Raw genomic sequence first — 14,613 nt, forward strand, 5'->3', positions numbered from 1 at the left:
TCCATGCCAAATCTCATTTTGATTCTCACACCACTTTGTGAGAGGAGTCTCACAATTTACAGATGAGCACACTGACGCTCAGAAACTTCCCATGGTCCCGTTAGTATTAAATGGCAGGATTAAGACTTAAAGCTTGCCTCCCAGCCTGCACCCCATCCTGCTTTGCTCGCTGCGTCCCCTGGTAAGTAACAATCATTAGTCGGCGGCACAAGGGCACAGCTGTGGAGGGGTAGGCCCCCCGCCAGATCACTTCAGGGATGACATGCAGATGCCTTATGCTGTAGTCTAACCCAGGGAGCTTATTGTTTTCTTCTCTGATGCATGGCTGGCCATCAGAGACTTGAAGATGTGAGCAGTCGTTCAGTTTTAATCAACGCAGGTGAATCCTGTTGCACTAAGCAACCCCAGACTTCTGGGGCAGTGCCTTCATTCCTATGTGGATGATGGGGGTCAGTTTGCTTCTGGGTCTCCTTGTTCACACTTGACAAACTGCAGAGGAAGCAGGTATATGGCAGAGCTTCCTCTCATGTGTGGCAAGGGGCGTTCACACCCTTGCCCTTGCTCCATCCAAGTGTCCATCAGTAGCTCAAAGCCTTGCAATGATACTGATGGACAAGATCACTGATATTCCTGAAAAAGGCAGCAGCCTCAGAGTTGGGTATCATTCTCCTGACCTCCAAATGATTGTGGATTTGTGAGAGGATCCTGAGGTGCCATTCAGTGGTTGCCCAGCAGGTGAATAGTTCAACCCTAGTGTCAGGCATCCCAAATGTGGCCATCTGTAACTCTTTCCTTTTGACCTGGTCGATATATCAATTCCTAACAGGCAGAGTGAGGCTGTAATAGGGGCCACTGAGAGCAGACACAGGTTTCCATTTTACTTGGCACAGAAAGGGGTTATGACTTTTGCAAGCAGGAACAAGAACAGGTGTTAAATTACGTATGAAAATTAACAGCAGGAATTATCAGTCATTACCAATCAGTCAGCTCTGTCTTGTAACCTTCCACATATCTTGAAGTAGGTACAATTATTATTCCTGTTCTGCCTTCATATGAAGAAACTGAGCCCAACTTTCACAGTCATGCACAGCTAATAAATGGGAGAGCCAAGATGCTTTTCTAAAATTGAAGTATAGTTAATTTATAATGTTGCATTAATTTCTGCTGTACAGCAAAATGATTCAGCTATATACATACAAGCATGCTTTTCTTTTCCATTGCGGTTTATCACAGGATAGTGAATGTTACTCCCTGTCGACACAGCAGGCCCTTGTTTGTCCATCCTATGTATACTGGTTTACAGCAGCTAATTCCAGACTCCCTGTCCTTCCTGCCCCTTCTCTCCCCCGGCTTGGCACTCACAAGTCTGTTCTCTACATCTGTGAGTCTGTCTCTGTTTTGTAGATAATAGGTTCATTTTTTTGCCATATTTTAGATTCCACATATAAGTGAAATCATATAGTATTTGTCGATTTCTTTCCGACTTACTTCATTTAGTATGATTTCTAATTACATACATGTCGCTGCAAATGGCATTTCATTCTTTTTTATGGCTGGGTAGTTTTCCTTTGTATATATATATACACCACATCTTTATTAACTCATCTGTCGATGGACATTTAGGCTGTTTCCGTGTCTTGGCTGTTGTGAATGGTGTTGCTATGAACATACTGGTGCATGTATCTCTTTGAATTCGAGTTTTGTCCAGATATGTGCCCAGGAGCGGAATTGCTGGATCATATGACAGTTCTATTTTTAGTTTTTTGAGGAACCTCCATACTGTTTTTTGTAGTGGCTTAAGGTCCTGCTGCTTTAATGCAGTTTCCCACCTCAGCCTTATCCTGCATAATTTCCTTGTCAGTCTCCCATTCAAGAAGTAAACTCCTTTAGGTTCTGTCTTTTTAAAAACTATGTGCCATGTGCCTAGTACAATCCCGTGTGTAGAAAAGGAGGCATGATAGACCTTGAGGTTGGAGAAGCAGAGATGAGAGAGGCATAGCCACGCTCTAAGGAGTTGATGGGACAGTAAATGAGCGGACCAGCATGCATGTAATGCAGTTGGTGAGAGGAAAGAGAGCGTGGTGGTGGGATGGCGGGACGGAGAATGGAGGAAGCCTGGGTTCTCAGGGAGAATTGTGGTGTTTTAATAGGCACTGGGGTGTGATGGAAACAAACTGGCCTCACAGAGACCCAGGGTTGAATGCTGGCTCCATGTCCAGTGAGCTCTGGAACCGAGAAGCTCTGTGTGGTGAAATTAACCTCTCTGGACCTGTTTCACTACCTCTAAAATATATACTTACCTCAGAACTGTGTTAGGAGAAATAACGTAATTTTTAAGTACCTAGCACAGACGTTAGTTTACTGCAGATACTCAGTAAACATGAATTTTCCCTTAGAATAAAGATTGAGCACTTTGAAATCTCATCAGGGACTTCCCTGGTGGCACAGTGGAGAAGAATCTGCCTTCCAGCGCAGGGGACAAAGGTTTGATCCCTGGTCGGGGAAGATTCCACATGCCACGGAGCAGCCGGAGCCCACTGTGCCACGACTACTGAGCCCGGACTGTAGAGCCCGTGCGCTGCCCCTGAAGCCCCCACACCTAGAGCCTGTGATCTGTCACAGGACAAGCCGTTGCAACAAGAAGTCCCACACCGCAATGAAGAGTAGCCCCCACTGACTGCGGCTGGAGAAAGCCTGCACGCAGCAACGAAGACCCAGCACGGCCCAGGATAAATAAAATAAAAATCTCATTAGAATGTTTTCCTGAGTGTGAAGAATCTATTGGAAAATATCCCAAAGAGGAGGGCATGGATGTGAATGAAACATTTGGGGAGAGAAGAGAGAATTAAGATTGAATGGACGTGGTGGTGGTAGATTTTTAACTTGTTCAAAATGTAATTTTCAGTACTATTATAAAACATAAATAAGACATACTTCACAATTTATGTGTCTAATTTCTTGTTTATTTCTAGAGCAATTCTAACTATAACTTGTTTATCTCTGAGAGACTGGAGACATATCTCTCTCCTCTCTGTCTGTCTCTATCTCGCACATACTCACATGCAGCCACACACACACCATTTATATTTACAAACTCAAATCTTATTGTTTTTCCTTTGATGAAATTACTTGTAAAGCTTTATTTTTCAAAAAGGGACAAAGAAGGATAAACACTTTTGAATATGAGATTTATGTTTAATATGATTAAAGTGGAGAAGTTGAGAACAAGATAGGTTCCAAGTAAGACAAATACAATACAATACACAATATAATATTTCCCCATCCATAGCAGAGAATGTAAACACTGTAGAATATGATACAGAATAAACATTTCAAAAGCATGGTAGAAAACATTTTGGGGATCTGATGAGCCATCCATTAAGGAGAACACAGGAAGAGTCTAACAAAGTGCCAATCACATGCGGTTAAGTATCAGGAACTGTTTCCAGACTGTATGACATGGCTGAGATGGGGAGAGCTCGGAGACTGCCAAGAGGGAACAGTAAAAATAACAGTGCAATTTGGGAGTGACCCTAATTAAATAGGAATAAAGCCTTGAAATTAAACAGAATAATTAGCCTTGAGAAAAGAAGTCCTAGAGGAGAATCATCTTGTCTTTCTTCATTATATATATAAAAAAAAAACTTAATGTTGAAAATGGGCAATTTCAGTACCTGCAGGCATTTAAAACTGAAATTCATTTCAGTTCTTCTCCCTCATTCATTCATTCAGAAAATGGATTTCAGGTCTTTGTCATGATGGTGAAGTCATCCAAGTGGTAAAGGGGGTGTCCTGGGATTTAGTGATTCTTAAGATTTAGTGATTCTTAGGGGCGATGCGTAGCATTTAGCTGGTGACAGTATGGAGCATGGCTCAGGAGATACAGTTCCAACTCTGTGTTCCAGGATAGATTATTTTCTCCAAAAAAAGAGCTCATGGGGACTGTGTGACGTCCGTGCAAAGCTTGACTGGTACTCGTGCTACAGCTTTCTACCTGCCTGCCTCGAGTGTGCTCACATGCACCAGGACCCCTGTCTGATAGCAAAGGCTGTCATATGGGAATCATTAAATAAGTTACGGCCTAAACTGTGGGATATAATTGAGGGTATTAAGAAACATGACACTTATTATTTAAGAGAAGGTAGGAAAATATCCAAGTTAACACTGGTAAAAAGGGAGGAAAGAGCATTAGCATAATATATAATTGTGATCTCACATGTGTGGGGGACTATATGTATATATTCAGATGAATATGGCTGCAAGTCCATCACCCACTGTCTATGTACCTGCAGGCTATGCTGTGGGGAAAACCAGGAATGAGAGGAGAAGGGGGGATGGGGACCTCTTATTTTTTATTCCATGTTTTTTCTTTATATGCTTCACATTTTTACAACATCCGTGGCCTTCATTTTGTAATTTAAATAAGAAATGAGATAATGCCCATGAAGCTTGAAGCATAACATCTGCCATGTGGCCGGCAATAAATGTTAATTGGATATTAATAGGATGGCAAGAAAATATGACTTGCTCAGAATGACTTAATCTGCATATAGCATCATATTGATGGTTGTATAAATAAGTGTTTTCTCTCCCTGCTAAAATGAAATATTTTAAATTACAGTTAATAGATTTTACATTAAATATGTTATTCTGCTCACTTAATCATTTAGGATTTAATTATTCAAAGAGAAGTTTTGAACAGGAAGCCTTCCAAATCTAGCTAAAATGAGACTTTGTTTAAACACCAGAAATTTCCCCTCAGCTATTAGGGTTTTATCTTTAGAGTGCGGGAGTGAGTGCTAATCTGCTTCAGTCATGTCCAACTCTTTGTGACCCTATGGACTGTAGCCCGCCAGGCTGCTCTGTCCATGGGATTCTCCAGGCAAGAATACTGGAGTGGGTTGCCATGCCCTCCTCCAGGGAATCTTCCCAACCCAGGGATCGAACTCACATCTCTTCATGTCTCCTGCGTTGGCAGGCAGGATCATTACCACTAGTGCCACCTGGGAAGCCCATCTTTGGAGTACTAAACTTCAAAAATATTTAACATTCAGAATTCATTATTTTCTGTCATTGAAAACCAAGATCAAATCATTTTCCTTATGGAATTCCGTGCCACAACCACCAATAGATATTCAGTAAATTGAATTTAAATTTAATTTTGTGGAACTTTTTATTATAAAAAATTTGAAATATACTGTAAGGAGATCATCTTGTATTATATTCATTTAATCATTCTTATTTTGTGAAAAGTTATTAATAAATTGAGTTGAAAATCAATTTGTTTTCTGAAATATATTAGAACCTCTCTTAAAATTCTTCCTGATGAGTTGCTTTGCAATTAGAAGAACCATTTACAATTTGAATTAATATGTTTACAGTTATCTTCTGGGCAAATTGAGCCTTTTACCTAAAGCAAAATTTTCCTAAAGCAAGATACTGTTGTACCAAGGAGATGATAGACCAAGTTAGGATTCAGAATATGAAAACTTCAAATTATTTCTTTTTATATGCTGACTGTGTTACTAAGTATCTTAAAACTTATTTTTCTGTCTATTTTTATTGGATTGATGTGAAAATAAATTTCCTACGATGACATAGTATATTTTAATAATTATATTTCCTTGATTTTTAAGACCCCCTATATTTTTTCTTTGCATGCTTCTAAAATAGATTTAATATTTTCTAACCCTGATCTCCTGAGAAGCTAATTTTTATATATTGTGTTAGAATTGATGAAGTTTGGCATGTGGTGTTTTATATTAAAGATATAAGGCAAAATTGAGGTACAATCCAAGTAATCAACTTCTAAGACATCCCCCTCCCCAAGAAAAGAATTTAGCAAAAGTAAAAGAGTTTAGCAAAACACTTTTTTTCACAGTTCGTCACCAAACACTTAGTTCTCCAGTCTATCAGTTGGAAAGTGACCTCCTCCTCCCCTGTACTTTTCAATAGTGGGGATTTAGTGGTGGTGTGTTTTCAAGTTTGCCTTTTGGGAAGTAACTGATTTGTTCTTTCCCTCTTGGGAATGTCTACAAATAAATAATATGAAAGTGAAACTTCTGTATTCCACTAGTCTTGCATTGTGCATCCCTCTGTTTCTTGGCAAAGGAACCAACAACAGGGACAAAGGGCTGCCTTGAGTGTGCAGTATTTCTAACTTGCTGAAGGCACAGAACCAAATTTGCCATCTTCGTTTTCATTCCCAGATTACGCTCGATTTGAGGCCAAAATCCATGACCTACGAGAGCAGATGATGAACCACAGCATGAGCTCCGGGTCCGGGTCCCTGCGAACCAATCAGAAACGTTCCCTCTACGTCAGGTAGGCAACAGTGTGTTTCTTACTGTGACCTGCGCGTGTGAGCCATCAGCTTGGGGAAACAGCAACACCGTGTAGCAAGGGGACACGTGTTCTTAATTAGCCCACGCTCATCCGCACACCACTGCAAGACCTGAAGCGTACCGTTGTGAAGAAGTTTCAAAAATGTTATTAACTACATTAAATTAGTTTAAGTCCCCTGCTTTTAACAAGTTCTTTGACCATGTTGTGATCCAAGGTAAAGTTCTTAGCACAGGTTATAGTACAAATAGTGAGAAAAATATTAAATTGAATATATGGGCCGAAGCACTGGACATCTGCTTACCATCGGTATGGGAATAAAATATTCTCATATTTCTTCCTGGCCTACTTGACATCTATCCTATTAACTTTGGCATATTGATTAGAAATCAGTACTCTCTCAAAGAGTTATGTCGTTTTTTTCTTAAAGTTTGGTAGAATGACTTTTTTCTGTGGCATCTCATTACCAATTGTTTCTCAAACCATAAAAGTTACTTGTTCCTTGCCTGACAAAACTCATTAGCTTATCAGAAAAAAAAAAAAAATGATTGCTTTAACTTGAAATGCCTTCTGGTCTTTCATACCCATAATTAATTCTTGAGTAAGGTCCATCATCACTCAACTGTAACATGCACCTCTTCTTAGCATGAAGCCTCCTATATTCCTCTCAAAATATACTTTATCAGTGCTGACTCTAATTTTAAAAAACCCCAGATAACTGTACACTATAAAAGCTCAATAAATTTGAAATATCCAGTTCTTTATTAAAAAATAATGCATTATATTTCTTTGAGGATTTTATGTCATATTAGAGCATTAATTTCTATTTTTTTCACAGAATCTAGGAAAATCTTCCTAATTCCTATAGGAAACTATTCCTCATTCCACTACCATTCAATTAAAAAGAAATGATGACTTATAATAATAAGAATGCTATTGTATGTATTAATGGCCAGAGTGGGATAGTGATGCCCAGTTAATAGTGAAAATGAACCCAGGTATCACTGGGGGAACCACGCCCATCCTCACTGTATTCTCTTGGGGTCTGGTCTGACTCCCACCTACGGTCATATCCTTTAGACCTGAAATTTCACCATCTTGTCTTGACACGAGGTGCATGTTATAGACATTCATTTATATACTTAGATTTGTCCTGTTGGTTTCCCTTTGGCTGTAAGGTATCCTTTGTGTCTTAGGTAGGTACAGCAGGGCCAAGGAGGGAGGAGGATTCCAGAAGGCAGCAGCTTCTCGAAGGCTTTGGTTTGCTGGCCTCTCTGACAAGCATAGAGTCCCTTCTTATTCCAGGGAGTTCCAGGACCTCAGAAGCCCTGAGATTTAAATAAAAAAAAAATCAGAATATGAATATCCCAAATTTGTTCAACTGCATTTTGGAATATTATTTTGGTCCATGTCTGTGTAATCTGTGAGAGGAACTATTGAGAACCACCCTAGAACATGCCTTGTAGTGACATCACAAATATGATGAAAAGCAGCTGTTTCTGTTTCTCCTCACTTGTGTTGTATTGCTGGTCTTTTATAAAATATTTTCTAAATCCTGAAATGCTTTAGTCTTGGGTAGCAAATTAGGAAAAGTTAACTAAGTTAATAGCATAGAGATAAATCAGCTAAAATTAAAGTTATATAGAATAAAACTGGAAGGAAAAATGATCATATTGTTGGTTTCTTGTTAAAAAGTAGAATGCATAAAAATGTTCAATGTACTAGAAGGAATTTGCTGAAAATATACTGGTAATAACTTAGTCCTTTTAAGTAAGTTGTGGAAGATTAGGAAAGTGAAATGAAGTGATATGATGCCATTATGTAAAACTAATAGACTTATTTGAAATAGTAGTATTGCTCAGAATCAGACCTTTACTCTCTGAAATGGTAAATAAAACTATAACATACAAAAGAGATGAAGACTTAAGGTAATAAAGAACATTGTCTTGTCAGTGCTTTAATAGTTGGATATTGTATTCAAGGAGGAACTCCTGTTAAATAAGGCTCAAAAATAGCTGAAAATTCATGAAAAAATTCCCAAATTATTTCTTTATAAGATACCAAAAGTATCTTGTAGAGGTCTGACCTCAGTTTCTAGGTGACTCTTAGAGGCATAGAATTGCAAAAGATGTGGACCATGAATAGAGTCCAGTCAGAACTTACAAGATCCCCTAGCCCTGTTCTCATGCAATGTGATAAATTAATTAATTTCATTAATTAACGAAATAGAAAAGCCTAAACGGAATTCTTTCTCAAAATGATTTGGTATGTTTATACCTTTGTTGTTTGTTTGTTTGTTTACCACTAATTTTGGCTGTAGGATTTTCAGATATGCTTGTCTCGTCTAGATCACTTAAACAGAACTAGTGCCCGTTGATTGTGTTATTTTAGAAAGTCAACTAGATGCTGTTTCAAAATAAATCAGTAGCAGAATTTCTCTGATTATATAAATATCAGATGATGAGCATGTCTCTTTAATCCCAGAATGTCACCCTGGAATGTTATTCCCTTTACCCTGCTCAGCTTTATGTAATGCTCGGGCTGGAATCTTAGCTATCACCAGGCCCACTGTTTAATTTACAGAAGGGGAAATTCCTTCCCCAGGAGGAAGGGGCCCCACAGCCGCTTGGCAGCAGAGTTGGCTCTCCTGCCTTCCAGAGCCATCTATCACTCCAGCTGCCTTGGGCCCAGCTTATGTGCATCAGCTGTTCAGTGCGCTTTGGCTGTGAATCCCAATGTGCTTCTGTCAGCACAGTGGCCGACTCTTGGATTACGAAACAGATTAGCTGAGAGGAGAAATTCAAAAAGAATACTTCTTTGGGGTTTTTACACAGGATAAACTGTACTATAGGGCTTTCATATGGGATTTCTTTAGTACTATTCATATTTTTCCATGAAGCCAAAACCTAAGCCAGAAAGCAAGCTGCTGCTTTGTTCTGTAATAAACAATTTAGCTGACTTAGTAGAATATTTGCTTGTACCACAAAACCACCTTCCCCTTGGAGTTACCACTTCTTCCCTAAACACCATACACTCTCTTTCTCTCTCACACACACACTCTCTCTCTCAACATTAGCCCTATGCTGGCTGTGTGCAAGGCGATGCATCTTCTCGAGCTCATGCAGAAATTGGCCTCCTTCCCTTCCTAGAAATAGTCCCCCTGGTGATGGCGATGTATTTGCCTGGCAGGGAACTAGCACATTTATCCAGGCAGTGTTGTAAACTTGAGCCAACCCTCTCTATTTTCCAATCTAGTTGTAATTATTTTCCTTCTTCTAATCTTTTTTTGTAAGGCACTTGAAGTGCTTTGGTCGTGTCATGCAAATGGAGTTGATTGTCACTAATGATAATGCTGTACATGTTCTATGCCAATGATTTGGATCTGCTTGGTTGAATGGGCTATGTGTATTGTGTATTTCCTGCATTGTGAAACATGTAGTTGTAGAATCTTAAAAGTAAATAAAACATTAAAAATTTGAATAAAATATTTTTCAAAGTGCTCCACAAGTACATTATCAGTTCTTCAGCCCTAGATGCCACCTGGGCTCCTGGTATGGGTTTGTTGCATGTACTTTGGGGCTCTATATATGTGCAGGTTGAGGTCTCTCTACCACTATAATACGCACTCCCCTTGGTATCTTTCTACCAGCTCTAAATGCATCCCACTAGCAGAACAAGGCTTTTCCTGCTACTAATAGGATGTGCCTTTATATCTAAAAACTACCAGGAAAGGTCAGAGTAGAGGGGGTTAAATTCACTCCAGAGTGCAAATGGCTAAGGAGAGATCCTTTCTTTGGATAAAAGAGAAGCAAGAGCACATAGGACACTGGGAGAACGGAGAGGGGGAGAAAGAAAAGCAGGTAAGTCCACCAATGGAGAGTAAGAAGGAGGTCACAGGAGAGAATATAAAAGGAAACCTGGTCCTTGTTCATTTGTTAATAAAAGATAGCAATTTGAAGAGTCCAAGGGAATAAGCTTTCTGTTGTGAATTTAGGTTTAAAAGTCAGTAACTTATTTATTTATGCGTTCCTCAAGCGTGTTTTGAATGTATATTCTGTGCCAGAACCTATAATGGACACTGAGGACCTAGAAGTCATGCCCTGTCCTCAAGGAACTTGCATCTAGTGTGCAAAAGAGATGAGGGGAAGACAGTCGTAATGCAGAGTACTGTGAAAAGTTAGCTCTAGAAAGGCCAAGAGCCTTTACTGCTACCTTATACAAGGATATCTGAATTAATTCTTGAAGATTTTATATAAGTTAATTCAGAGGCCTTCAAACCATTTTTACTCAAAATAAGAAATACATTTTTATCACGACCCAGTAAATACATACACACATAAAGCTGAAAAAAGATTTTATTATTGAAGTTTATGTTTTATGTACAGTAAACTGCTATTTTCCATTCTGTTTCTCTCATTCTTTAAAAAATGGAAGTCACAACTCATTAAATTGGTTTAATGACTCACTAATGGGATGTGATCTACAGCTTGCAGATGGAATAAACAAGGAAGAGCATTCTAGGTAGATGACACAGGACTCAGGCAAGAGAACACGTCTTCATGCATTATAGTCAGCATCTGTGGGATCCCCCTTCCAGTTCCTCATGGCTGTCATCAGCACCCCATCCTCACAATTGCTTCCATTTCTCCTCTGCGTTCTTTAGCTACTCTAAGCCCTCTGCTCACAGTTTTATGTTCTGGATTTGAAGTATTTACTTCCTTCTGTGGTCCTAAATCCACATTTTAAACTAGTAACTCAAACTTTGTACTTTCTTTGACAGTTTTTCCTTCAAGGGCTATATATGACAAATGTTGAGGTCTGCCTCCTGCTCTGTTGTTTAAATCTTTTACGCAACAATTCATCAGAGCATCAGTTCTTTCATTCAACAAACATGATTTCACATGAATATACCTGCAATATACCAGTCTGTAGCAGATGCCTAGCTACAGAGATGAATAAGAGATCAGACCTTCTTCCCTCAGGATTCTCATTGCCCATATCTGCAGACAGTTCAGTTAGAATGTAGGACATTATCGTAACTATTCTCATGTGCTACATGTCTTGCAATTATTAACCTGTGTTAATCTTCACAACAGCCTATAAGGCTTCCTACAATGAAATCTACCCAAAAGACCACTGGTGTTTAAAACTCACATATTAAAATAGTGATCACTCTGGTCTTTATTACAGCTTCATGGTAAAGCTCCTTGAAATGGCAGGTCCATCAATACTAGGCCTGCAAATCCCAGTTAATGTCTTAATTTTCTTATATCTTTAGTGCCTTATGGCACAGTGCTTGGCCTAAAGAATTCTCTTCAGTAAATATTTGTTGAATGAATTAATTCCTAGATTCTCTTTCCCGTAGAGATGTGAAAGAACAAGATTAAAATATAAGCCAAGACCTTTGAGTAGTCAGCCCTCTGGAAACCCAATATCAAGTGCATGGAGTTTCGTCAAGTCCTGTGGACACAGGCACTACCTTTTGGGATTTCCAGGACACATCTGGGTCTGCAAGGCCTTTCAGGCAGGTTCACCTGCCTGCTGAACTCTGTGACCCTCTTTCAGCTGAGGCCTAATTCAGTAATACATTTAGACCATGACACACAGCCTGTACCTTCTTAGTGAGAGGACCTGGGGTAGGGGCAGGATTCAGGGTTAACCTCATCTGTGTCTCATTCTCAGCACCCTTAATCTTCCTATTCCAGAGACACAGGACTGGAAGTTACACTGAGGGAAATCTTGAGCAAATAGATTTCACCCAGGATTCTTCATCCTGATGGGTTTTTATTCTAGAGGAAAGATGTTCTCCCCTGATTGATTTTGGTGGGAGGGGAAAGCAACATCATCATGTAAGAGACTCTGGTCTTTTTTCTGCTCTTCTTTAAACATTAATATATCCTTCCACTGTACTTCCTGCCCCACTGTATTTCTTGTCTGGGGATGGGCTTCCCAGGCAACCTGGGGAACAATGTGGAATGGAGCCACTTCAGGGAACTTGGCTCCAGTGCAAAGTTGCTTCCCATTTCACTTGGCTATGAATTTCTCAAGGTTATTTAAGGTATAGCCATGAAATCGTTGAACTTTATTAGAGGAGGCCATGGCACCCCACTCCAGTACTCTTGCCTGGAAAATCCCATGGACGGAGGAGCCTGGTAGGCTGCAGTCCATGGGGTCGCTGAGGGTCAGGACAGGACTGAGCGACTTCACTTTCACTTTTCACTTTCATGCATTGGAGAAGGAAATGGCAACCCACTCCAGTGTTCTTGCCTGGAGAATCCCAGGGACAGGGGAGCCTGGTGGGCCGCTGTCTATGGGGTCACACAGAGTTGGACACAACTGAAGCGACTTAGCAGCAGCAGCTGCATGAAATCGTTGAACTTTATTACAAGTCAGGTTTTTACCTTTTTCCCTTCCAGCCTTGGACCCAAATGCTCTCAGCAGATGTCCCCAGGGGACATGCTGTAATCCTGTGTGCATCCCTGCCCAGTGTTGGCACAGGGCTAGCCAACAAAGGCATTTTTACTGCTTCTCATTCATTCACTCATATATTCTTCTTCGACAAAATTATCATTTATTCTTTCAGAAATACAGTGTATTGCAGCACCTTGGATTCAGAGTTTCTTGCTGTGTGTGTGCTCAGTTGCATTCTACTCTTTGAGACCTCATGAACTGTAGCCCACCAGGCTTCTCTGTCCATGGGATTTCCCAGGCACCAATACTAAAGTGAGTTGCCATTTCCTCCTCCAGGGATCTTCCTGACCCAGGGCTCAAACCCATGTCTCCTGCATTGGCAGGTGGATTCCTTACCACTGAGCTACCTGGGAAGCCCCAGAGTTTCTTATCTCTCTGAAAATCCTACTGGGGGAGACATGACCAGATACCTGAAACAGTCTGACAAGATGAGGCAGAAAGTCTGGAGATGGTCTAGACTTGGGAAACCCAAGAGCTTTGGAAAGGGCAGTGCAAAAGTCAGGAAGGCAGCCAGAGACACACTGAGAGGCCTGTGCTTTATTAGTCACTTCATTTAAGCTTTATAACAGTGCTAAATACAATTATGATTATTATCCCCATTCTATAGATGAAGAACCTTGTACAAGGCCAGAGAGATTTAAAATAGCATGGCGCCACATGGCCAACCCGTGTTCCCTGCCCAGGTGTGCCTCCCACTGGAGCCCCTGCTCATCGTACTACAGAACAGGGAGGAGGAAGTGAATTCTCTAGGGGCAGAGGTTACATTCATATTGATAGACCTCCTGTTTCGTTTATACTTTACACTGACTTCCTCAAGGGAGACCTGGCCTCTGGTCCAGACTTCACAGTTGATCAATTGCTTCACAGTTGATCAATTGCTGAAACTTGAACTTTTCATTTATAAAATGGACATAATACCTTGTTCACCGGCTTGTTGTTAGGATTAAGTTAAACTAAGTCTATGAAAGAACCTGCCAGATGGGCTTATTAGGTAAAGGGTAGGGCCTGTACCCCTCCCACTGGCTCAGCGCCTGCCTCCTAGCTGGTGCCTCCTTTTAAGAGGAATCGATTTTGATTCTTCATGTGTACTTTGAGACTCATTAGCATTATGTGCACTCTCTCAGGCATTTGCATTTTTAATTGCATCCTTAATTGTGGAACAAAAAGCTTTGTCTTCAGGCAGCTAATTTTGTGCCAGAAATAGAAAGGAAGAGTCACTGGGGACTGGGAGGAGGTTTCTCCTTGCCCTGAAATCATAGTCTGGCCCCAGTTTTAAAATATTTTTAATTTTTAGTTTCCTATGAGAAAAAATTGCTGATCACCATGGGTGACCCTTCCATTAACCATCACATTTCTTATCTATCTCTTTACCCCAGGATCTAGAATCCAGATACCATTTTTATTAATGCATGCACCTTATTCATTCAGTTGCTCACTCATTCATCCATTTCAGAGCCATGATCATCCACCTTATGCTGCACTGCACCTTGTGGATAAAAACACGAGTAGGGCATCTTTTCTGCCCTTAAGACACTCAAGAATCACCCTGTCGATCTGGGCTCTGATCCTCACCTCCACCCCATGGTAATCATATTTCCAGAAATTTCATATCACCAGAGGAGATACTTAGCCTGTTAGCCCCAAATTACTACTTCCAAGAACAATCTGAACAGCTCTAGCTAGAAAAGAGGGCAGAACAATAAAAGGCACAACACACAGTGTTCACGGGAGAGAACAGGTGAGCGATGAGTGTACGGAAACATTGAGGGAATCCTCACCCTAAATCATGAGGTTAGGCAA

General features: G+C 40.4%; 1 protein-coding gene across 35 annotated transcripts in view; it reads left to right on the forward strand.

Moving 5' to 3' along the window:
• The window catches only part of DLG2 (discs large MAGUK scaffold protein 2), a 2,352,634-nt gene that overhangs the window by 2,177,665 nt on the left and 160,356 nt on the right, over nucleotides 1-14,613 (forward strand). For all 35 annotated transcript variants that reach the window (XM_045165939.1, XM_045165929.1, XM_045165926.1 and 32 more), the window contains one exon: nucleotides 6,210-6,324. In XM_045165939.1, coding sequence (XP_045021874.1) covers nucleotides 6,210-6,324 — 115 coding nt within the window. The remainder of the gene's footprint in view (nucleotides 1-6,209; nucleotides 6,325-14,613) is intronic.

Source organism: Bubalus bubalis, chromosome 5 (genome assembly GCF_019923935.1).
Source record: "Bubalus bubalis isolate 160015118507 breed Murrah chromosome 5, NDDB_SH_1, whole genome shotgun sequence".
NCBI classification, from domain to species: Eukaryota; Metazoa; Chordata; class Mammalia; order Artiodactyla; family Bovidae; genus Bubalus; species Bubalus bubalis.